Source organism: Gekko japonicus, unplaced genomic scaffold, assembly GCF_001447785.1.
Source record: "Gekko japonicus isolate JY-2015 unplaced genomic scaffold, Gekko_japonicus_V1.1 scaffold123, whole genome shotgun sequence".
Lineage (NCBI taxonomy): Eukaryota > Metazoa > Chordata > Lepidosauria > Squamata > Gekkonidae > Gekko > Gekko japonicus.
In genome coordinates this window covers 1,271,565-1,296,450 of record NW_015169176.1, presented here as the reverse complement: position 1 = coordinate 1,296,450, position 24,886 = coordinate 1,271,565, and the positions used below count along the sequence as shown (strand labels likewise).

The window sequence follows — 24,886 nt, the reverse complement described above, 5'->3', positions numbered from 1 at the left end:
CCATGTTGGATCAGGCCAATGGCCCATCCGGTCCAACACTCTTTGTCACACAGTGGCCAAAACTTAGGTGCCCTCAGGAGGTCTCCTAGCAGGGCCAGGACTTGACATCAATTTCTACCTCCATCAGCTTGGTTGCTTAGCCACTACGCCAGCTCTTGTTGAAAATCAGTGTGGGTCCCTACTGTTGTGAGAGAGCTCAGCTGCCACGGAGTCCAGTTCTCATACGTTGCTAGTGGAAAGTGATACGTACTTTGGTTGTGTAGAGGCAAATCTGGTTTGCTGTGTGCTTTTCACTTCAGATTCGCAGGATGTATTTCTGTTTTATATTTCCAGTGACTTTATTTTTTATTCGTTTTCTTAAATTTCTACCCCGCCCTCCGAACCAAGGCCGGCTTTAAGCGAGAGACCTGCAGTATCTCTCAATGCACAATGCTTGTATTATGCAGAGAACTGTTTTTACAAAATAAAACTGAGTATTTTTGATTTGGTAAAGCAATTGTTTAAGAATAGGTGGGGTTCCAACATTGAACAGTGTGTGTGAAAGACAGCCAGAAAGGCAGACATGTTTAATTACATCTTACAATTGTTTCGTATAGTTGGTGTTAAAAATACGGTCATTCAGTTCTTTCCTTTTGTTTTGTTTTTTGATTTAAATTGTCTTCATTGTCTATATCTATATTTTATATGTCTGAAATTGTTGATACATTTCTGATATTGGGTTGCGATCTGCCCTGAGCCCACTCGCGAGGAGGGCAGAATATAAATTTGAATTATAAATCATAATTATATAAATGCTCTTGTAGCTTAAATTCTCTTCTGTTTATTTGCAGCACCATGCTGCGATTACCTGCTGTCCGCAAGTGCCTGAATGGTGTCACTCAGACAACTAAAGGATGTGGTAAGTTGTTCTATTCAGAACGTTCTTTTTTGTAGAGGTAGTCATAAGGAAGGCCGAGCGCCGAAGAATAGATTCTTTTGAACTATGGTGCTGGAGAAGACTCTTGAGAGTCCCTTGGACTGCAAGAAGATCAAATCAGTCAATCCTAAAAGAAATCAACCCTGACTGTTCCCTGGAAGGATAATGAAACTGAAGCTCAAATACTGTGGCCACCAAATGAGAAGGGAGCACTCACTGGAGAAGATCCTGATGCTGGGAAAGATTGAAGGTCAAAGAAGACGGGGACAGCAAAGGATGAGATGGTTAGACAGTGTCATCGATGCAACGAACATGAAATTGAGCCAACTTCAGAGGACGGCGGAAGACAGGAGGGCCTGGCGGGATCTGGTCCATGGAGTCGCAAAGAGTCGGACTCGACTGTGCAACTGAACAACAACAAGAAGTCATCACCAATGCTCCCTCTAAGCTGTGGATTCTTGTGAGCAAAAATTCGACTTTGTGAGCTACTGGCATTAAAGTTGTGAGCGAGTGATTTGGCTACTGCATAAATTAGTTTGCTCTGGAGCCAACCTTCCTGAGCGAAGACAAAAATTTGTGAGCTGGAGGCTAAAAAACTGAGCTAGCTCACACTAACTCAGCTTAGAGGGAACACTGGTCATCACTTAGTGCATTTGGTTAGTCATGAGAATTGTATGGGTGGCAATAGATAGTGGATATCCAAAACAGCATAGGATTAGGAACTAATTGTAAGGTCGGCATTTGTTATTGAGAGTTAACCTTGGTCAGAAACCAGAAAAACCCCCATTGATGAGTGCTGCTAGGCACATTTTGGGAAGTAGCTCTCGTGGGCTTCTCTTAGGGACTGTATTGAAGTCTGTGTTAGGTTCATATTTCAGATAAAAAGAAGAAAAATTCCATCAGGCACTTGCCTGATTCTGATAACTGGAGCTACTTTTTGAGTGGCATATAACAAAGACAAATCCTTTTAGTTCTGATAACTGGAGCTACTTTTTGAGTGGCGTATAACACAAAGTCGGCAAAACAGTAACAGAAGTCATCAAACGGCACAAGTTGAATGACCAGACTTCATAAAGTGGCAGTTCCATATAACTTTCTTCATTTATTGTACACGTTTCTCACTGAGACTCAAGGTAGATTCCAAAATTTAGCAGTGAAGCAGTATAAGATAAAGATTGTACTAAGATTGGTCTGCACAATTAGGTAAAGCAGTAAAGCAGTACAAGACATAGTTTAAATGCACAAACTAGATTACAGAAATTAGAAAACGGTGTGGTAAATGCATACAATAAATAGTGCCATGAGCTGCATACAGCCCTTTAGCACTCACCAAAAATCTGTGATTTCATTTTCCCCCCACATACGTGATATAAATAGAAGTCATAAATGATGCCGTCCTGGGGGAGACATAAAATGTTTCTCTGTGCTTTTTAAAAGACTTAATTTGGTATCTTGAATGACAATGCCATTATCTGTAGAATTATTCCATTTGTGTGTGTGTGAGTGTGTGTGTGTGTGAAGTGCTGTCAAGTTGCTTCCCACTTACGTTGACCCTATGAATTAATGTCCTTCAAAACGTCCTGTCATTAACAGTCTTGCTCAGGTCTTTCAAACTGAGGGCCCTTGTGGCTTCCTTTATAGAGTCAATCCATCTCATGTTGGGTCTTCCTCTTTTCCGGCTGTCTTCAACCTTTCTATGCATTATTGTCTTCTCATAATGTGACCAAAGTACGATAGCCTCAGTTTAGTCATTTTAGTTTATAGGGAGAGTTCAGGCTTAGATTTGATCTAGAACACACTGATTTGTCTTTTTGGTGGCCCACTGTTGTCCATAAAATTCTCCTCCAACATCACATTTCAAAAGAATCCACTTTCTTCGTGTCAGCTTCCTTCACTGTCCAGCTCTCACACCCATATATAGTAATAGGGAATACTGTGTCATGAATGAACTTGATTCCATTGTAAGCTGAGTGAAATCAGAGCGGTTACACTGGAATAACTCTGCATAGACTGTGTTGTAAAGCAGCAAAAAGACTCCATTTGCTCCTAGTAAAGGTTTCCCTTGCTCGAAAGCTAGTCGAATCCGACTCCAGGGGGCGGTGCTCATCTCCGTTTCCAAGCCGAAGAGCCAGCGCTGTCTGAAGACGTTTCCGTGGTCATGAAGGTGTAAAATATTTCTGTCCCTTTGCTCTTTTTCAGCAGTGATACGACTGGCCGTTCACGGTCAAACGAGGCAGCTTCAGCTGTTCATTAATTTGGGCCAGTGAATCTGAAATATCTGTGCTGGCTTTGAGAAATAAAATATATTTTGTGTTTCTCATTTTCTTAGTGCGCACAACAGCAACAGCAGCCAGCAACCTTATAGAGGTTTTTGTCGATGGGCAACCCCTTATGGTACCTCCAGGAACCACGGTGCTTCAGGTAGAATGACCCCTGGGTCTACGTCCTTCTGCATTCCACTCAGACTTTCACAGTAGTAGTATCTTTGCATTCTCTTAGATATTAAAAAATGTCTTCTCTTGCTGTAGATTTTCAGCAGCTCCATTAGGAAACTGGATAAGAAGAAACAGTTTTGTATATGACTTTGTTAGTCTGTAGTAGCCAAATAAAACAGGAGTCCTGTGGCACTTTGAGGACTAACAAAATTTATTCTAATCTAGTATAAGCTTTGTGATGAAGTGAGCTCTTGACTCAGGAAAGGTTATCCTGGAATAAATGTTGTTATTCTTTAAAATGCTAATCAATTCCTGTTCTGTTTTGCTTTATAAGTATGATAAGAACATAAGAAGAGCCCTGCTGGATCAGACCAGTGAGGGTCCATCTAGTCCAGCATCCTGTCTCACATAGTGGCCAACTAGATCCTCTGGAGGTCCAACAACAGGGCATGGAGGCTGAGACCTTCCCCTGGTTTTGCCTACCAGCACTGGGATTCAGAGAATGTCTGAACATGAAGGTTCCCCTCAATCACCATGGCTGGTAGCCACTGATAAACCGATATTCCATTAATCTATTCAATCCCTTTTTAAAGCTGTCTATTCCTGTGGCCATCACTACATCTTCTGGCAGCAAATTCCCCATTTTAATCACTCTCTGTGATTTCCCCATCTCAGATTATTAGCTGAAAGTGAATGCTGAACCACAACCCTGTGGAACTGAACTACTGTGCGTCTTCAGACTCATAGAATCATAGAGTTGGAAGGGATCTCCAGGGTCATCTAGTCCAACCCCCTGCACAGTGCAGGGAATTCACAAATACCTCCCCCCACACACCCCCAGTGACCCCTGTTCCATGCCCCAAAACAGTTGTATTATTATTCCTGCACTCCCCCCCCCCATCCCTTTTCTACCTGGTATCTTATTGAGGTAGTTGGAAGAGATCTCTAAACAGAAACAGTATTTACCAAAATGCAGGACTAGGTTTTCCTCCAGACATGCCATCCAAAATGAAAAAGAAAAAAAATGAGTCATCTTCAGTTTGCATATAAGCTACCGTTATGTCAACTAATTTGAAAATAAATTGTGTGTAATTTTTTGGGGAGGGGTCATCTTACATTCAGGTGTGTCTTCCTTTGGAGTAAATATGATGTTTAAGTAAAGAAGGCACATCATCTTTCCTTCTCTGGTGGAATTGCTGATGACCCAGAAGACTGCATTTGCAGTACTTCTCTTGTTCTGCGCCTGAAGGGAGAGAAATTTCACCAGCCCACCACTGTTGAAATAAACCATGGCTTCATGTTACGTCTGAACCGACTCCTATATTAAAGTGAGCCAAGAGTTCATAGAACGCCACTGTATAAAAAACCCCGTGTTACTTCACATTTATGTTTCATAGCATTGTTTAGCCAGAAGTATTGGTATAGGAACAACAGGTCATCAGAGGTCACAAGCAAGAGAAGCCTGGTAGCAGTGTGCAAGTTATTTCTATGATGTATGTTTGAATGCTCTCCTATGTCAATCTTAAATTTCTGAAGGGAGGACCAAATTGGCAAGCCCCTTTTAGTTTCCACAGGGATCATTTCAATCCCTTTGATGCTTCCTGTAATATTCCCTCAAAGCATACTGGAGTTTTCCTCCTACAGGTCTCTTTACTGCCACTGATGAACTTTCCTAACCCATGCTTTTGGGTGTTTTGAAAAAAGTAATCACATGTCTTTCCCTCTCCTCTTAGGCTTGTGAAAAGGTTGGGATGCAGATTCCTCGTTTTTGCTACCATGACAGACTGTCTGTGGCCGGAAATTGTAGGATGTGTCTTGTGGAGATAGAGAAGGCACCCAAGGTCAGTATTACATTTTTGCTAAAATCTGTGGTGTTCCGGAAGCTTGCAGAACTTTGCAGAACACGTAGGTTGTGTTTCGGTTATAATGTGTCTGCAGCGAACTGCAGCTTTTTGACATTATTCTAAATATGTTTGTTTACAGTGCAGTTGTCAAGCTTAATTGATCTCTTAGAAATGCTTGATATACCTTCCCAGAAATTCTCTCTCGCTTGAACTAGACACAGAAATGGAGCTGTAATGTTGTGTGGTCTTAAATGCTGGCTTTTCTTCAGAAAGTAACTGCTAATTTGCGTTGTATTGGGCCTGTTGAAGTCAGATGAAAGTTTTGTTGGTTTCACCTGGTTATAGTAAAGAACAGTGGAAAGAATGTACATGAATTTAATCACATGTGCAACTTTTGCTATGAACTGAAGGTTGGGTAGTGAATGTTATGAAGATACATGGAGATGTCATCACTGAATTTGCATCTTTCTAATGGATTTTGTAGCCGGTAGCTGCTTGTGCCATGCCCGTGATGAAGGGCTGGAATATCCTGACAAATTCCGAGAAGTCCCGGAAAGCGAGGTAAGCTGTGTATGTTTTTGTACAACTTACTTTCCCGACGTTGGAATAATGGGCTTGTGGCTGGGTGTGCATCAAAACAAAGTGCCTTTATTAAAATAATAATAATAATTGTAATGAAAGAATACCCAGAATGAGACTTTATTAGTGCCTTTATTAACGCTGGTCTCAGACTTTGTTCTGCTGCTTCAGACCAACACGGCTGCCCCCACTTGAATTAATTTTAATAAGTTGCCTTAATAGTTGAAGGAGCTGCGGTGGCTCAAGTGGTTAAGACGCTGAACTGCAGGCTGTGGAAGGTCAGTAGCTCAGCAGTTCGAGACCCGGGTGTGCCGCATGATGGAGTGAGCTCCCATCTCTAGTTCCAGCTCCTGCCAACCTAGCAGTTCGAAAGCAAGAAATTGCAAGTAGATAAATAGGTACCACTTTGGTGGGAAGGTAAGAGCGTTCTGTGCGCCTTGGTGTTTAGTCATGCCGGCCACATGACCACGGAAACGTCTTCGGACAGCGCTGGCTCTTCAGCTTTGAAACGGAGATGAGCACCGCAACCCTAGAGTTGGATTCAACTGGCTTTTGAGCAAGGGAACCTTTTAATAGTTGAACTCATTTTTCTAAATGGGTAGAATGTGGAAAATACGGTGGAAATATAAAACAAATTAACTTCTTCTGTGTATCAGTAATATCACAGGCAATCGACTTGCACTGTACTAATTGATTCATAAAGTTACTTGGAAAAATGATCAGGGACTGTGGTGTATTATACCACTGTGTATAGCTTGTTTAAGCTAGGATCCTATGGTGGAATTGTGCATCATTTAACTTGATACGTTAACACTTAGTGTGTTGCTTCAGTTCTGTTTTTAGACTTCTGGTTGGTTCTGCAACCCTAATCCTGTTGCACTATTTATTGAATGTCCCATCTGTTAATTGTATTGACTCACTCTGTGTAATCCACCTTGAGTCCCAGTGAGAAAGGTGAACTATAAATAATGTCAATAAATAAATATAAACAATGATTCTCATTTTTTACTGACTGATTCCCGACAGAGAGGGTGTCATGGAATTCCTGCTTCTGCTGGCCAACCATCCACTGGACTGTCCTATCTGTGATCAAGGAGGGGAGTGTGACCTCCAGGTATAACTTCTAGGAGACCTTTTTTTGATATTACCTTGAGTGAAACGCTGCTTCTTCAAGAGGTATGTTCCTTTCATTTCTGTCTGTCCTTAGGATCAGTCAATGATGTTTGGCAGTGATAGGAGCAGATTCCTGGAAGGAAAACGTGCCGTTGAAGACAAGAACCTCGGTCCGCTAGTGAAAACTATCATGACCCGGTGCATACAATGCACCCGATGCATCAGGTAGCTGGTGTCCCATTGTCCTTGTCACCAGAATGTAATATATGTTGATGTTGTAAGTAGAGGGAAATGTCATCTAATCTGTAGCCTGCATTCAGGTGTTTTTGAATGATCCTTCTATGATGTGATGGAACAGGCCTGCTTTGATTTGCAGACCCTGCCCTGCCCAAGCCTCCTTGGTGTTGCCAACTCTTGGAGGGGGTTACTTCTTTCTTCCACTTGGGTAACTCACTGCCACCACCTGCCCTCCTTGGGGTGGGTGGGGTAGCTTCCTGCTAGGAGGGCCAGGGCTCCTAGCTTCCCTTCCCTACTGGATTCTGTTTGGAGTTTGTAACAAGAATCTGTGAAGGTGTAATGGTTAAGTGTGCCAGTTCGGTGTAGTGGTTAAGTGTGCGGACTCTAATCTAGGAGAACCAGATTTGATTCCCCAATCCTCCACTTGCAGCTGCTGGATGACCTTGGACAAGCCATAGTTCTGACAAGAGCTGTCCTTGAAAGAGCAGTCCTCAAAAGAGCTCTCTCAGCCCTGTCTACCTCACAGGGTGTCTGTTGTGGGGAGAGGAAGGAGTTTGTAAACTGCTCTGAGACTTCGAGTTGAAGGGCGGGGTATAAATCCAATCTCCTCCTCCTCCTGCTTCTTCTTTTCATATAGAGGTGAAGTGGCTGTTATGTGATATAAATCATGTAGGTGCAAAAAAAGAATATGAAATCAAAAGGAAACTGTAGTCTTTCAAACAAAATAACTGCATACTTTTAGTAAGCAGTGCAAGATTTAATGGCTTTGTTCAGACTGAATGAAAAACAGAGGTTAATTTTTTGAAACCAGGTTCCCTCTCACAAACTGTGATTCAAACCTTGGTTTGCTTGGTGAATGCAATGTTCATTCCCTTTGGGGTATTTCTTACGCCTCTTTTGCAGAGACCTGGCTACCATTGCAGTGAGGGAAGCGCCAGGAACCAAATCAGAATTAAGATAGAATGTCCACATTTGTACAGTACACAGAGCCACAGGACTAGCTGTCATAGTCTAATGTACCTGAACAGTTTCTGTAGCAGAGCAAAGTTTTAGTCCAGTGGCACCTTTAAGACCCACAAAGTTTTATTCCAGGTCTAAGAGCTTTTTGTGTGCATGCACCCTTTTTCAGGTGTAGTAACCTGTGTTTTGGCGTCACACGGATCCAGATCCTTTATTTAAACTGAGGTTCCATGTGACAGCTGAATCAAGCCAGTGTCTGGACTACCTGTTAGCACCTGAGGATCAGCTGGTGTGGGGCAACTAATTTAACAAGTATTTTACATATAGTGGAAACTTCATTTTGTTGGCTCTGTTGTTTTAATCTTCTTGTTCAGTGAATCAGAGTAGATAGCCAGATAGTGGCTTTCCGAGGGAATCTTTTATAAGAACCGAAACGATGTAAAGACGGTTTCAGAGGGTAACTGTGTTGGTCTGCAGTGGAGCAGCTAGATTTGAGTCCCGAAGCATCTTAGAGAACAACAGGAATGAGCTTTGGGACTCTTAAGAGCTCATACCCGAAAAATCTTGTTGGTCTCTAACTAGATTCTGGATTCAAATCCATGTAAAACTGAGTGGGTCTACTTACGAGCTGTTGGAATTGCTTTCCATTCCAGCAGTGAACCTGACCAATGCATCAGGGCTTTCTTATACACTGTCTTTTATACATGCCGTCAAAATTTTCTTCTTAGAAGAAACAACATCTTCAGGGGGTTGGGGGGGGGAGAATAATGAGCTTAAATGGTACGTAACGTGTTACCCATCTCTGCCTTCACTAGGTTTGCGAGTGAGATTGCGGGAGTCGACGATCTAGGAACGACAGGAAGGGGAAATGAGATGCAAGTTGGTACTTACATTGAAAAAATGTTCATGTCTGAATTATCCGGCAACATAATCGATATCTGCCCAGTAGGCGCCCTGACATCTAAGCCCTATGCTTTTACTGCTCGTCCCTGGGAGACCAGGTATGTATTCAGAAGTGTCACTTCAAATGTCAATAGCAAATATTATTTGCTGTACTCAAGAGATGAAGATTCAGATGTGCAGGTCTATGCATCAAGAACTTTGTAAGCCTTGAACCCCTTTTTGGAGTTGATGGTGGGGGCAAAATGGGAAGAGTTGATTGGGTGTGGCGTGTGCTTTGTAACAGTGAGTCTGTTAGCAGTCCTCTGAGCAGCTGTCAGAGTACAGATAGGAACTCCAGGTCAGGTGATGCTCTGCATTCTTGGTGCTTGGGGGGGGGGGGGCAACAGTGGGAGGGCTTCTAGTGTCCTGGCCCCACTGGTGGACCTCCTGATGGCACCTGGTATTTTTGGCCACTGTGTGACAGAATGTCGGGCTGGATGGGCCATTGGCCTGACCCAACGTTGGCTTCTCTTATGTTCTTATGTCAGTTTCAGCCTTCAGTTGCTGATGGCTGTTTTGTGGTATATCGAAAAATAAACACAGCACCATACACACACAACTTAAGTTGCTGGAAACATGGAGGCATTTGGTAGCTTTTAGTTAGGATGTCTCAGGTCTTCAGAAACATACATGCCTTGGGCTTTCTGCCTTTCCCTTAGGAAGACGGAGTCCATTGATGTTCTTGACGCAGTCGGGAGTAATATTGTCGTGAGTACCAGAACTGGAGAGGTAATGAGGATTTTGCCCAGATTGCATGAAGATATCAATGAGGAATGGATATCTGATAAAACAAGGTACCTGTGTGTAAATTGATACGTTCTCAAGTGAACTTGGGTGGCGTACAAAAGATAGAAGTTGCAGTACCTCCTGAAGTTTTGTGCTTGAAGGTTTTGAATCTGCTCACTATTTATAAACTGATGTTGACATTTTTTGTGGATGCAGAGAGATGGTTAAAGCAGAGAACTTCAGTCTACTTTATCCAGAGAAAGATCTTGAAATCATTGGTTTTGAAGTATGCATCGTGTTCAGGAGGACTGTGTCTTAACAGTTACTTTAAATTTGGTACAAAAAGCCAGAACATTGCAGGTTATCTACTTAACAGAGTTACTAATATGTCAGCTTCTGTGTCATTTACCCTAGGACTGCTGGTTGTATCGGCACAGTATCCTGTAAGCATAAACTTGTCATGATAAAAAACAAATAATTGAAACGAGTTGACTGTCCATGAGATTCATAGGAGAAGGAATTCCTCACACTGGCCCCACTTTCTCGCCATTCCCAGTCTTTTTTTCCACTCCCTCCCAGCCCGTTCTTGACCCACCCACGCCACTGCCCCCCCCCCAGCCTGCAGCCATGCAGGGATTTTTTTACACCTAGGCTCAAGTGTTGGGCATCCTCACTGTGCCAGCTAAAAATCCCTTCTGTACATAGCCCCAGCATATGGATTTTTTGATCCTCCCTCTAAAGACCATTGTTGAGAATAAGAGCTCCTCGTGATTATTTTGCAGCTGATGAAGTGTGTCCTGGCTCTTGAAATCTAATACCACTGTACATCCCTTAGTCTTTAAAATGCCAGAGGACTATTATTATTTTTTTGGCTGCCATGGGTTATCTTAAAGTAATATCAGTTATTTCCCAGAAGGATGGGCCATGGCTCAGCGGTAGAGCATCTGCTTGGCAGGCAGAAGGTCCCAGGTTCAATCCCTGGCATCTCCAGATAAAGAACCTGGCAGTAGATGATGTGAAAGCTCTCTTTGTTGCTCTCTTGAAGTATTTGAAGGGCTGTCATTTATAGGAGGGCAGGGGGCTGTTCCTTTTGGCAGCAGAGGAGAGGACTCACAATCTTGGGTTTAAATTAAGGGCGGGGAGGTACCAGCTGGAATTTAGGAAAACCTTTTTGACAGTCAAGAGTTGTGCAACAGTGGAATCAGCTGCCTGGGGCGGTGGTGAGCTCCCCCTCTCTGGCAGTCTTTAAGCAGCGGCTGGACAGACACTTGTCAGGGATGCTCTTGGCTGATCCTGCATTGCGCAGATGGCCTGTATGGCCCCTTCCAAATCTGTGATTCTATGAAACACTTCCGCGTAAGACCCCAGAGACCCGCTGCCAGTCTAATCGGACAATATTCACCTTGAGAGACCAAAAGTTCGATTCAGTGTAAGGCAGCTTTCATGTGTGTGATAGCTATGTTAAAAGTATCCCTGTTTCTGAGAGGACAGTATGCTTAAATAGCTGCGAATGAATCAGTAGATAATGGATTGGTTAGTCCTTCAGCTGTGGTTTAGCTTGATCTGAACTTTGCAGATTTGCTTATGATGGTCTGAAACGTCAGCGCCTCATTGAGCCAATGGTCAGGAATGAAGAAGGCCTGTTCACCTCCGTGTCGTGGGAGGATGCCTTGACGTGTGTGGCAGGAGCGGTAAGAGCATTTGCTTCTAACAGTTTGGCTGTGGAGCTCCGCTGATTAGTTGGACGGACTTCTTACAGCACGTCTGATCTGAACCCTGTGAAATCAAACTGCAAGTAGCACCAGTAGCCAATTAATGGTTCCTCTAAGCTGAGTGTGTGTGAGCTAGCTCACAGTTTTTAAGCCTCCGGCTCACACAATTTTGTCTTAGCTCAGGAAGGATGGCTCCAGAGCAAACTAGTATATGCAGCAGCCAAATCGCTCACTCACAACTTGAATGCCAGTGGCTCACCAAGCAGAATTTTTGCTCACAAGGCTCCACAGCTTAGAGGGAGCATCGGAAGGATGCTGAAATTAAATAGCTTTCCTTGTTTTAGAACTTGTTGACTACTTTTTTTTGTTTTTCCCTATCCACGCTAGCATGTGGATTTACAAAGCTGCTGCTACGATACTACACCACTGTTTTGCAATAAGAACAATGTTGTTGTCTGTGTATGTGTGTGTTTTGTCTTGTGAAGGATCAGGGGCTGGATGCCACAAACCTATTCTGTCAGGAAAGACATACTTCCACTAGTGGAACAGATTTCCAGCATCAGGCTCAGGATTATTTGTTTATGTATTTGCTAAAGGCAAGATGATACACGACCTGTGTTTTACCAGCAGACCTGTTTCACCTCACGGATTCTTGTGTTTCGTCCTTAAAGCTTCAAGGTTCCCAGGGTAACGAAGTCGCTGCCATTGCAGGAGGCCTGGTGGACGCAGAAGCGCTTGTCGCTCTCAAAGACTTGCTGAACAGAGTGAACTCTGACAACCTGTGCACTGAAGAAGTGTTCCCTACTGCAGGAGCTGGGTAAGATAATGCCAACAGATGATTTTAATGAGGGATTGAGAGCACATACTAGGGTTAAGCTTTGTGAGCTAATATTAATTTTAAATTTTTTTGCCGTCAAGTCACAGCTGACTTCTGGCGACCCCTAGTGGGGTCCTCAGGGCAAGTGACGCTCAGAGGTGGCTTGCCATTGCCTGCCTCTGCGTCACGACTCTGGTCTTCCTTGGAGGTCTCCCACCCAAACACTAGCCAGAGTCGACCCTGCTTAGCTTCTGAGATCTGATGTGATCGGGCGATCCAAGTCAGGGCGAATACCATCATGGAAAAACTAGACATATTGCGTTTTGGTTTTTGCTAGAGAGAGGTCATTCTCAACAGAAGAAGGTCACTATGACGGTATTTACTGGTGAGCTTCTAGACCGTTCTGTGCAAAGTATTGCTGTCATTTTTATTTTCCTTTCATGTGAAAACGTGCCTTAATAGAGTGTTTCCCAACCTTTTTGGTATGGTGACCCACAAGTACAAAATTATGACCTTGTGGCCCATCTAGTCCAGTATTGCATTTTCTACAGCAGCAACGTAGAAACCGTTGTTGAGAAACCCACAGACATCCCACAAAGGGCACAGCTGCCCCCAAGCAAGTGGCATTCCATATTCCCCTCTTGTCTGGCTACTACCGTGAAGTTACTTGGTGCCGGACTATTTGTTCTCCTTGTTCTTGCAAATGGAGGTGGAACGGGAGAATGTGAGACGTTGACAAGGAGGACGAGGAGAAAGAATGATGCGAAGGGCGGGAGTGGCCGTTAGGGAACACTGGCCCACTTCCAGAGGCTTTGTGACCTAGTTTTGGCTCTTGACCCACACATTGGGAAATACAGCCTTAATAGAATGTGTGTTGTCATTCACGTCCATATAAAGGGAAGAGAAGTTAACTTCCTGACATCTAGAGCGGTTCCCCGGGAGGTGGTGGGCTCTCCATCTTTAGAGGTTTTCAAGCAGAGGCTAGATGGCCATCTGACAGCCATGCTGATTCTGTGAACTTAGGTAGATCATGAGAGGGTGGGCAGGGAGCGTTGCATCAGGGCTTAGTTCTCGTGGCCCTTTCTTACACTCCCAGGGAAATGCCGATTACCACTTTGGGGTCAGGAAGCAATTTCCCCCCAGTCCAGTTTGGCTGGAAATCCTGGAGGGTTTTTTGTCATCTTCTGGGTGTGGAACAGCGGTCATTGGGGGTGTGGAGGGGGAGGTATTTGTGACTTTCCTGCATTGTGCAGGGGGTTGGACTAGATGCCCCTGAGGTCCCTTCCAACTCTGTGATGCTGTGTATCAGTTTTGCTACTACTTTGAGGATCTTTGTTGCATGTTGGAAACAAGTAGTGAAAGAAGCTTTGCTTGGATTCTATTTCTGCCTTAAAATAATTTTTTTCTGGTGCTACTATTTCTCAGCCCTCCCCCCCCCCAACCCCACGCGTAGCTCTCTCCCTCTCGTCAGTGCAGCTGATTGCCTTGTGTGTCTCGTTACAGGATAGACCTGCGGTCTAACTACCTCCTGAACACCACGATTGCTGGAGTGGAAGAGGCAGATGTCTTGCTTCTGGTCGGCACCAATCCTCGCTTCGAGGCACCGCTGTTCAACGCCAGAATCCGAAAGAGGTTGGTCCTAAGACAAAAGAATCACTCCTCCTGCAAACTCGTAAAGTGCGGTGTGGGTCAAGCTCTGATTTGAAGAGGGAACATGGAGCAGGGTCCTACTCTGTAAAGCAGATTTGCATTACGACATATTTTGCAGTGCTTCTCTTCCCCACACTTCTTCCCTGGCCCCCACTGGGGAAGTCATGCCAAGGGTCATAAGAACATAAGAACATAAGAGATGCCAATGTTGGATCAGGCCAAAGGCCCACCCAGTCCAACACTCTGTATCACACAGTGGCCAGAAATACCAGTGCCATCAGGAGGTCCACCAGTGGGGCCAGGACATTAGAAGCCCACCCACTGTTGACCCCCCCAAGCACCAAGATGACAGAGCATCACTTGCCCTGGAGCCACTGATGGACCTCTGCTCCATATGCTTATCTAATTCCCTTTTGAAGCCGTCCATGCTTGTAGCCGCCACCACTTCCTGTGGCAGTGAATTCCAAGTGTTAATCACTCTTTGGATGAAGAAGTACTTCCTTTTATCCGTTCTAACCCGACCGGTCAGCAATTTCATGGAGCTAAGTCAATCAGAGGTGCAAGCCTTGCGTACCTAAACTAACGGGAGCAGGTTCCCAGGCAGAGCGAAGAGTGCGAAGTACCAAGGTCAGGCTACTAGATTAGTCGAACGGGGGTTGGGGGGTTTCCTGTGTCAAGCACAGAGTTATGTCCCAACATTCGTACCAGATTTCATGTTGGTATCGTGATCTTCAGTGGTGTCGGTTGTGATGGTAAGCGCCGTCAAGTTGTAGCTGACTTATGGCGCCCCCATAGGGTTATCAAAGCAGGTGTCAGAGTGCCCACAGCAATCAGTCCCAACAATGTTCCTTCAGAAGGATCAAGTTTATCGAAGACAGTAAAGGCAGGTCATCTGTGCATACATTCTGTGTTAGAGCTAACTCAACTGGCGGGAGAGGGGAAGATATACTGCGTTCAAAGTGGGGACCCCCTGATGGAGCTAAGCCAATCAGAGGTGCAAGCCTTGCGTACCTAAACTAACGGGAGCAGGTTCCCAGGCAGAGCAAGGATCGCGAAGTACCAAGGTCAGGCTACTAGATAAGACGCAGCAGAAGAAGTGAAAGCTAACATTCCAGAACCTGAAGACGCTCACCCAGCGGCCTCCTTCCCCCCTCCACATGCTGTGGCAGCATAGCTGACAGCGGGAGATGAACAAAAGTGGTTTGCTGTTGCCCACTTCTGTGTAGCCATAGATTGACCTGATAGAGACTTTTTACAGTTTTATATTTCACTACGAATTGGCACCACATTTTAATTCTGGATTAAATACGGGAAAGAAGAGAGTACGGCCTCTTACGGACTCTCAGCCAACTAATAAACAAGGCTTTCTGTGCAGAGGAACTCTTGCAGGATAAACAGGGACCTGCACATCAGTGAAATGGCCATAGCAAAGATGTATGGGGTGTTATACAATCTCGAGCCTTAACGGCACCTCACATTTGGTCCGTTTTCAGCTGGCTACACAATGAGCTGCAGGTGGCCCTCGTGGGTAGTCCGGTCGACTTGACTTACACCTACGACCACCTGGGAGATTCCCCACAGCTGCTTCTGGACATAGCCTCGGAGAAACATCCATTCAGCAAGGTACCCTGTAATATTTTTTTAAAAGAAACCCACCGCAGAACCCATTGTGGCCGCGCCACTCCCGAATCGAGTGATATTTTTGTGCAACGGGTTTTCACCAAGGTCATTTGCTATGCAGAACTGATATATTCAATCCATAACGATTGGGTCAAGGTTAATAAATGTACCATGCGAGATTTAATTTATCTAATGCATTTCTAAAGCTAAGCTGGTCTGCCAGTGTCCGGATGGGAGGCATCTAACTAAACCAATTTAGTGTGGAGAGAATTCCTCGACTGCGTGCAGATCACCAATTCATGTTTGAAAACCACTTCTCTAGGAAAGCGCCTGAATCACTGCCGTGTTGATTTCCTTCCTCAGAGACCGGCACAATAATACAGTTCTGGCGTTGCATGGCTCTGCTTCATGTAAAGTAGAGAGGAGAACACAAAGCCCATTGGGTACTGGTGGCAAACCAAAATTTGACATCGTTGTGTTAAAAAATCGCCTTGAAAATGGGTTTGTTGTCTCGGTATTGTAGCCGTGATTTCCCCGTTCTCTTGCTTCTTCCACTCAGATCCTAAATCAGGCCAAAAAGCCGATGGTGGTGGTCGGCAGCACGGTACTTCAGCGGGGGGATGGAGCGGCCATTCATTCAGCCATTTCCACCATTGCCCAGAACGCTAAGAGCAAAAGCGGAGCTGCCGCCGAGTGGAAGGTCCTGAACATCCTTCATAGGTTTGCTCGAGCTTGATGCTATTCCGTGGGATCCCATGGAAGGGGCGTAAAAGGTTCCCAGTGCAGATCTGCTGGCTGTAGCCGTCCGAAGGCAGCTACAGAATGTCTAGAAATGTTGGGTTGCGCCCAGAAATGGTTGTTTTTTGTGCTCTCGCTGCACCATAGCAATCTCTCTCTCGCCCATACAGGAAGATCCAGATGTGAATGATTCCTGTAACGTGGTGGGTTGGAACCAGACTAGATTTTCCAGTAACAGAAAGGGAGAGACAATTTCACTGCAGACTCCTCACAAGTTGTTCCCCTGTTCCCAGGGCCTCGGGGGGGGGGGGCAGCAGGGCCATTTGGCCCAGGTCTCACATTCTAGGGGGCCCCTCAAATTTACACTTTTGATGCTAACTCTTAATTTGGTTATAGTTACAGATACAAATACTAATCTTCCCAACCTCCCATTTTCGGCGGGGTGTGTGTGTGTGTCTCAAAAATGGAAGTGGCCTTGGGCCTCTCTTTACCTCTGGTGAGGGCCTGCCTGTTCCCCCCCTCCTCAGAACAGCATTTTGTGGAGACCACAACACTGGGGGGGTGGGGGAGCAGGAAAGCTCCATTCTGCTTGTGGAAAACTCACTCTGGAGCTGCCCCAGTGAGAAGGCAGCATCCAGTCATGTGTGGAGGCGGCTGTGGTGACCAGCTCCATTATATTATATAGGAGGAAACAATTTTGGCCGTCCGAATGGGACACGGTGGTGATAGAAAGTACCATCAAGTCACAGCTGACTTATGGTGACCCCCTCATGGGGTTTTCCAGGCAAGAGATGGGCAGAGGTGGTTTGCCATTGCTTGCCTCTGCATAGCAACCCTGGGCTTCCTTGGTGGTCTCCCATCCAAGTACTAACCAGGGCCAACCCTGCTTAGCTTCTGAGATCTGACCAGAACGGGCTAGCCTGGGCCATCCAGGTCAGGGCGTACCCTAGTAAAAGATCTCCAGTAGGATACATTCAGATTTAAGATATAAATTTACTTCCAATACTGAGCATGAACAACTTATTAAATTTCCCACCTATCAGAATTTTTTTTGGCTCTGCACAAAACATGCTATGTGTAATTCTGTGTCATTCCTCTCACTTCCGCATGTGTCCAGCCACATGTTCTCCTCTGGCAGCTGCAGGCTTCTGAAGGCAGGCACTCCAGTCACACACACTCAGCTTGGCCTACGTTGCAGGGTTGTTGTGAGGGTAAAATGGACTGAGAAAATGATGTAAGCTGCTTTGGGTCCCCACCGGGGCAGAAAGGTGGGGTATTGCCAAAGTAGCTAAAATAGAGACACCGGACAAATTTAAACAGATTATATAATTGTTGTATGTTTCTTTGACTATTAAGGAAATTATGTAGGGTGAAGTAGTAATCTTTTCTGTATAGGGTTGCCAGCCAAGTAGCTGCACTTGACCTAGGCTACAAACCAGGAGTGGACGCAATCCGGAAGAACCCTCCCAAAGTCCTGTACCTCTTAGGGGCCGATGCAGGTTGCGTTAGTCGTCAGGATTTGCCCAAGAATTGCTTTATTATCTATCAGGGTAAGTAGCAGGCATGGAGTTCTTATAATTTTCCTCTAAACTCACGAGCTAGAGCAGTGGTTCCCAACTTGAGGGGGCCCAGAGTTGTTTTAAAGGGCCCACGAAACTATACGCACACTAAGCATTGCCATTTTTTGGGTCATTGTGCATTTTTTCCAATCGGTGGATACTAAGAGTACAGCTACTCTTGTGGGGAGTCTGCAGTTTTCCCCGATGTTAAAATGGGGGCCCCATACTCAAAAAGGTTGGGACCCACTGATCCAGAGTTAAGACTAAAGAGGAGCATGACCATTGGAGCCTGAACTTATTGTACCCCATGTGCGATTCTTGCAAATCCCAGCGGTGTCGCTCTGTACGTGCTTCTGGAAGGTTTTGAACCTTGTCCTTGAAATTTTTGCTGCCTGATGTTCGGCTCCAACTTCCTAAAAACCTCAGTGAATGAGGTCTTGGGGAAAATGTGAGGATTTCACCCATTTACTTCCTGCCAAGCATGTCCGAAAGACTTTAGAGTATGAGGACTGAGAAAGGAATGTAAGTTTGACTATGCACTGCCATCTGGAGTTTACTCCAGTCTAAGCCCATCAGCTTCAACAGGCTTAGAGTAACTGTGGATGGGATTCCCAGATTTGAGTCCAGTATCACCTTAGAGACCAAGAAGGGTTTTGGGATATACGTTTTCAAGAGTCAAAGCTCCCTTTGTCAGATGCATATCCGATGAAAGGTGGCTTTGATTCTCGTAACCTTATATCTGAAAAATCTTCTTGGTCTCCAAGGTGCTGCTGGAATCAAATCTAGTTGTTTTACTGCAGACCAGCATGACTGTCCTCTGAAACTATGTCCATAGGATTTACTGCTGGTCGTTTCTCTGATAGGAAGTAGGGGTGAGCGCTCGGTAAATACCGAGCTGTACAAATACCCGAAAAATACCTTATTAGTATTTTTCAGGAATTTATTCAGCTGAATACAGATTAGAGATCCGTACTTGGCCACCGATATAGCTGAGCCCGAATACAGCCGATATTATTCGACTTTTATACAGGTGTGGTACAGTTATACCAAAGCAGCCCCAGCGATCGTGGAACCAGCTTCTTCTGTGAGGTCGTTTAAACCGCCTTGCAGAAGAAGCCCTGCCAGCAGGGTCTGTGTGTGTGTGGGGGCTCTCCCTTCCCACCCGCCAGCTCCTGGGACCAGCTTCTGCGGGGCGGTTTAAACCACGCTGCAGAAGAAGCCCTCCCAGCCAGGTCTGCGTGCTGCGGGGAGAGAGTGACATCCCCGGGCACGCCAGATTCTGGGGGCCAACTTCTCCTGGCCCATGGTTTAAACTACGGAGCAGGGGAAGCCTGATGCATTTAAAGGGATGGTCCCTTGAAATGTGTTTGGCAAGCCAAGCCTTGAATGAACCCAGAAGGGTGAAACTTCTGAGTTCACTCAGACCGTGGCTTGCTCAACTGAGTGGTGGGGAGGTGGGTAGACCTGTTCTCCAGAAAGGGGTGGGTAGACCTCCAGAGGACAGGTCTACCGATATGGTGGAAAGGGGTGGGTGAAATATGACTTGATTCCATTTTCTCTTATGTTTAATTTATTCTTAAAATATAGTTTGAATATAATTTAAAAGAATTTATTCTGAGATTTTTACAAGGTTATGGAATTAATCCTATAAAAAATTAATTTATGCAGTAACTCGCTCTCAATTTTAATGCTACTAACTTTTTTTACTGACAAGGTAGAATTTCTGCTCACAGCCCTGTGGAGCTTAGAGGGAACATTGTTCGGGTTTCCCCAGTATTAATTCGAATACCAGTACAGTGCCGATACAGGTATTCAGGAGTAATTGGGAATACCGAATATTTTTGGATCAAAAATACCCAAATCCGAATTCAGCCGAATTTTTTTTCTTACACACCCCTAATAGGAAGGGTAGTATGCAGCTTCTGCTCCATTCAAAAGTATCATCAGTAGGAAATAAACGTGGGTGATTTTTTTATAGTCCACCGTCTTTGCACTGACCTTTGCTTGGTGCATCTGTGTGCTTTAGCTCAGCGTTTCCCAAGACTCAAAATTGGGTCGCGAAGCCTCTGGAAGTGGGTTGCAGGCCACCCCTCCCCAATGTCCCTTCCCTCCTTCTGTATCATTCTTTCTCTCCCTGTCCTTTGTAAATTTCTCACATTCTTGCCTTACACCTCTCTTTTCAACAATAAGGGCTGGGGTGGGGGGGATCTGTCAGGCAACTAGTCTAGTTGACAGTAGTAGTTGGAGGAAGGGGGGGAAAGCCTAAAGAACTGGTAGGAGCTGTTCAGTGCATGGAAAAGCACAAGGAGGAGGGAACTTGGCCAAGGGTACCCCAAAAACGTGGATGATTACCATACCAGAAAGTCTGGGAACCGCTGCTTTAGGCTCCCATCACAAGTACACTTAACTAAGCCAATGCTCTCTAATAAACCGAGGGATTCCCATGGAATTCGGTGAACCTTACTTTTGATTGGGGAAAGCTTCTGGTTGACAACTGAACTTCAGAGCCTTCATAGAAACTCCTCCTGTGTTGCACGTTGTTTAAAAGGCTTCATAGCTCTACCATCTGCCAAGAGTGGCTTGAACAGTGTGTTAACAGTGGTTCAACAAGCTCATCAAGGGTATAATTACAGAAAGGCAATTACAGATATCAAGTGGCAGGGACATGAATGCAAACTTCAGCCAGAAAGACTACACTAGTATTGGGGCAAGAACGATAAAGTACATGTCACACACTGGGGGGCGGGGGTAGGTGGAGGGAGAGCAAGCCCTCTTAATATGGTGTTTAATATGAGAGCCAGTTTGGTGTAGTGGTTAAGTGCGCGGACTCTAAGCTGGGAGAACTGGGTTTGATTCCCCACTCTTCCACTTGCAGCTGCTGGATGACCTTGAGCAAGCCATAGTTCTGCCAGAGCTGTTCTCTCAAGGGCAGTTCTGGAAAGAGCTCTCTCAGCTCCACCCACCTCACAGGGTGTCTGTTGTGGGGAGGGGAAGGGAAAGGAGTTTGTAAGCCTCTCTGAGACTCTGAGTGAAGGGCGGGGTATAAATCCAGTCTCCTCTTCTTCTTCTTAGTAGAGGATTAGTGAAGAAAAGATACAGTGTTCTTCCTTTTAGAATGGATGGACAAGCTAACTCTAGGTCTGAACGTCATCAAGGCTTCTCTTCAGTCAAGGGAGTGTGCATTTGCCTGTACGAGGCTCCGAACCATGCAGGTTATATCAGTGACGTTTCCCGGCACAGCTGATGCCAGTTCCACGGCTGTTTGTTTCAGGGCACCATGGTGATGTCGGCGCCCCGATGGCTGATGTCGTTCTCCCAGGAGCCGCTTACACTGAGAAAGCTGCAACCTACGTAAACACCGAGGGCCGAGCTCAGCAAACCCGAGTTGCGGTGATGCCGCCCGGCGTGGCGAGAGAGGACTGGAGAATTATTAGAGCCGTCTCCGAGGTACCGCAAGTGTATGAAAAATTAATTGCCACAGCGTGCAAGTCAGGGCTTGCAGGGATACTGCTGCAGTAAAAAAAGAAAACGTTGTTTCCTTGAATCTTCTCGCGGCACCGGCCTGGAATCTCGGTGGAACCTCGTAAATCTATCAGCACATTAAATTGGTTTCGGGATGCTTTTATAATGTTTTGCTTTGACTTGTTAAGCCCCCCTGGCGGCCCTGATGGGGCAAAAAGGCGGAATATAAATTCTGTACGTATATAAAATTATTTTTGCTGAAAAAGAAGAGGGTGGAGGCAGATGAGGAAATATGTCTTCTTTCTCAGGATTCCCTGGAATAGCCAGGGAGCAGACTGGATTCTACTCTGGCTCGTAGGATAAAATTATCACCTAGTGTGTGCCGTATTAGCACTTGGGGACTAGCTTATTCTTGGTGGGACGTTAATGCACAGTAGACCTGCCAGTTGTTCCCTTGTTGATCGTACTTGCACGAAACACAAATACGATACTTCAGCTAATCCCCCCTCAAAATTACAGTAACTTCAGCTGCCTCATTGCAAATATTGACTGTTTTCAGTGTGAGCCATCATCACGTGCAGTCATTGAAGCATCTCACCTGGGAAACCCAGGTTTCAGTTACTGCTCTAACATGTAAGCTCGCTGGGTAACCCTGGGCCAGTCACTCGTCAAAACGAAGGAAAAGGGGAAACAAAACTCGGCCTGAAATATACTGAAAATGCTTCAAGGGTCAAACTGCAGCCAATAAAATATTATCAAAACAAATATTTTATTATGTGGCATACACAATAGTAAAATTTTAAAAATGCACTTGAGTATCAGGCTGCGTTAAGAATCACAGGACGCTTTACATAGGCTGCAATAATTTCCCAAAGTTCATGAACAGCTCAAATGACCAACACAAGACCATATGCATTTTGGCTAGCGTAGTGGTTAAGAGCGTGGACTCTAATCTGGGAGAACCGGGTTTGATTCCCCACTCCTCCACTTGAAGCCAGCTGGGTGACCTTGGGTTAGTCATAAGTTCTTTCAGAGCTGTTCTCTCAAGGGCAGTTCTTGGGAGAGCTCTCTTGGCCCCACCTACCTCACAGGGTGTCTCTTGTGGGGAGGGGAAGGGAAAGGAGATTGTAAGCCACTCTGAGACTCCTTCAGGTAGTGAAGGGTGGGATATAAGTCCAATCTCGTCGTCCTCTTTTCAGTACACGCTTCTTATGGTCTTCTGTTGGTCATTTGACGTGTTCATCAACTTTGTTTGGGAAATTATTACAGCTTATGTAAAGCTTGCTCTGATTCTTAATGCAGCCAGATAAACCGGTCTTATGCTTTAATTTTACTATTGTGTACACCATATAATATTTTGGTAACATTTTATTGGCTGTAGCTTGACTTCTGTAGCATTTCCAATCACTCTCCGTCCACCTAACCTACCTCGCAGGGTCATGGTTGCGAGGATAAACCAGAGGAGAGAACGTTGTCGTTGGCCACTTCGGGTCTCCCTTGGGGAGAAAAGTGGGAGGTCAATACATAAAAATAATCAAAAGCCATCACGACAGTATCAGATCTTGATTTTTGTTGTCGTTTGTATTTGTTCCTCCCTGCCCGTTTTTGTCTTTTCCAGCTGGCCGGCATGACCCTCCCGTACGATACCCTTGATCAAGTGAGGAGCAGATTAGAAGAAGTCTCTCCAAATTTGGTCCGATATGATGACGTGGAAGAAGCCAACTACTTTCGCCAGGCTAATGAGCTCTCCAAGGTATGATGTCAGCTCTGCTATTCTCTGCACTCGCTCGACTCAGCGAGAACAGGGGCTTTTGCGGCAAGCTGAGGAGAATACAATGTACTGTGTGGAGAGTGAAAACAATGATTATTTCCCCTGGAGGTGATTGCCACGTTCTTGTAATTGCAGGTGGTGAATCAGAAGCTTCTGACCGATCCCCTCGTTCCACCCCAGCTCACAGTGAAAGACTTCTATATGACAGGTACTGTGACCACTGACGCAGTTCGAGGGAAACGTAAATGTGCAGCGTTTTTATCACATGAATCCACAGTAGGCCTCTAGTGCATTTGGTAAAGAGGCAGAGCAGCGGTTTCACTTCCATATGAAGCACTTTGATTGCTGTTGCGAATAAGGAACTATCATGAAGACAGTGGGTAGGGGCACGGCGTGGCTGACTGGGACTGCAGAGTGCCAAGTTTGAACCCCTTTTCATCTGCAAAGCTCCCTGGGTGACCTTGGGCCAGCCATTTTCTCTCCGCCTGGGGTGGTTGTGTGCATAGAATAAAGGGTAGAACTATGTTGGCCACCCTGAACTCCCTGACAGAATATTACTAGTATTTTTATTTGGTTTTACACACATGCACTTAGAATCGTAGAATTGGAAGGGACCTCCAGGGTCATCAAGTCCAACCCCCTGCACAATGCAGGAAATTCACAAATGCCTCCCCCCCCCCACGCTCCCAGTGACCCCTGCTCCATGCCCAGAAGATGACGACAAACCTCCAGGATCCCTGGCCAAACTGGCCTGGAGAAAAAATTGCTTCCTGGCCCCAAAGTGGTGATCAGGTCTACTCTAGTGGGCTTACACCCAGGAAGATGTTCTCAGGATTGCCCTGTTAGAGACAGAGACTGGGAGTTAACTAAATCTGGCATATAATATGTTAAGAACAGCTCCAGTGGGGTTTGGCCAAGTTTCTGTTCCCCGAATACAGCCAGTCTTGGAATGTGACCTTCACCAATTGCACATAAATGCTTGTCTTCACAGATCCTATCAGCAGAGCATCACAGACAATGGCTAAATGTGTGAAAGCTGTTACAGAGGGGGCTAAGGCAATTGAAGAACCATCCTTCTGCTAAGGAATGAGATCCGGAAGTCCACCAGGCACTAAAAGAGTGATTTTTCTCCACTTCTGTTCTCCACCCACCTGTGGTAGTCAGTTTTTGGGTTCAGACCTTCTTTAAATGAATGCAGGTAAACTTTATTTAAGGCTAATGGTCAGTGTGCATTTAATAATTATGTTCAGCACAATTTACTGTATCTATGCATACTTATTATGTATACTGATTGTGTACAAAAATGATGTAAAATTAAAACAGTTTTACAGATGGGAGCCTATTTCTGTGTGTTCTGATTCATCAAAGTAATGATAAAAGTTTGGATGCGTGTACAATCTACCCCATAGAGTAATGGGAACAATATAGCAAGATCGAAGTATTTTGTTGCATTTTATCATGCTGTCTGAATTCTGGACAAAGGAGAGTAAACTTTTATAAAGGGTGTTATGACAGTAATAGGCTTACACCTATTACACCCAAGAGGTTTAATGTTGCTGTTTTTTTAAATATCAGATACAGTGCAGAAAAACTAGTGTCTCAAAGTCTGACTTCCGTATTTGATCTACTGAAATAGTACAGAAACAGCACAAAGTGAATATGAAAACAAAAAACACAATACAGAAGAAAGCCGCAGTGAAAATAACTTTGCCCTAATATCTTTTGTGAATATAGTACACAATCTTGATATTTGTTCGCTGGGCAAAAATGGAACCAACCCCACCGGATGTCTTCTCACCAGGACA

At 45.1% G+C, this 24,886-nt stretch overlaps 1 protein-coding gene across 1 annotated transcript in view; it reads left to right on the top strand.

Annotated features, from left to right (window-relative positions):
* The window catches only part of NDUFS1 (NADH:ubiquinone oxidoreductase core subunit S1), a 28,276-nt gene extending 3,860 nt beyond the window's left edge, over positions 1-24,416 (top strand). The window contains exons 2-19 of the mRNA XM_015416009.1: positions 831-898; positions 3,246-3,337; positions 5,085-5,192; positions 5,680-5,756; positions 6,801-6,888; positions 6,982-7,112; positions 8,900-9,085; positions 9,686-9,820; positions 11,329-11,443; positions 12,136-12,281; positions 13,785-13,913; positions 15,425-15,554; positions 16,111-16,271; positions 17,685-17,839; positions 21,120-21,295; positions 22,929-23,063; positions 23,217-23,289; positions 24,073-24,416. Coding sequence (XP_015271495.1) covers positions 835-898; positions 3,246-3,337; positions 5,085-5,192; positions 5,680-5,756; positions 6,801-6,888; positions 6,982-7,112; positions 8,900-9,085; positions 9,686-9,820; positions 11,329-11,443; positions 12,136-12,281; positions 13,785-13,913; positions 15,425-15,554; positions 16,111-16,271; positions 17,685-17,839; positions 21,120-21,295; positions 22,929-23,063; positions 23,217-23,289; positions 24,073-24,164 — 2,193 coding nt within the window. The 5' untranslated portion in view covers positions 831-834 and the 3' untranslated portion in view covers positions 24,165-24,416. The remainder of the gene's footprint in view (positions 1-830; positions 899-3,245; positions 3,338-5,084; positions 5,193-5,679; positions 5,757-6,800; positions 6,889-6,981; positions 7,113-8,899; positions 9,086-9,685; positions 9,821-11,328; positions 11,444-12,135; positions 12,282-13,784; positions 13,914-15,424; positions 15,555-16,110; positions 16,272-17,684; positions 17,840-21,119; positions 21,296-22,928; positions 23,064-23,216; positions 23,290-24,072) is intronic.
* The last annotated feature ends 470 nt before the right edge of the window (positions 24,417-24,886 follow it).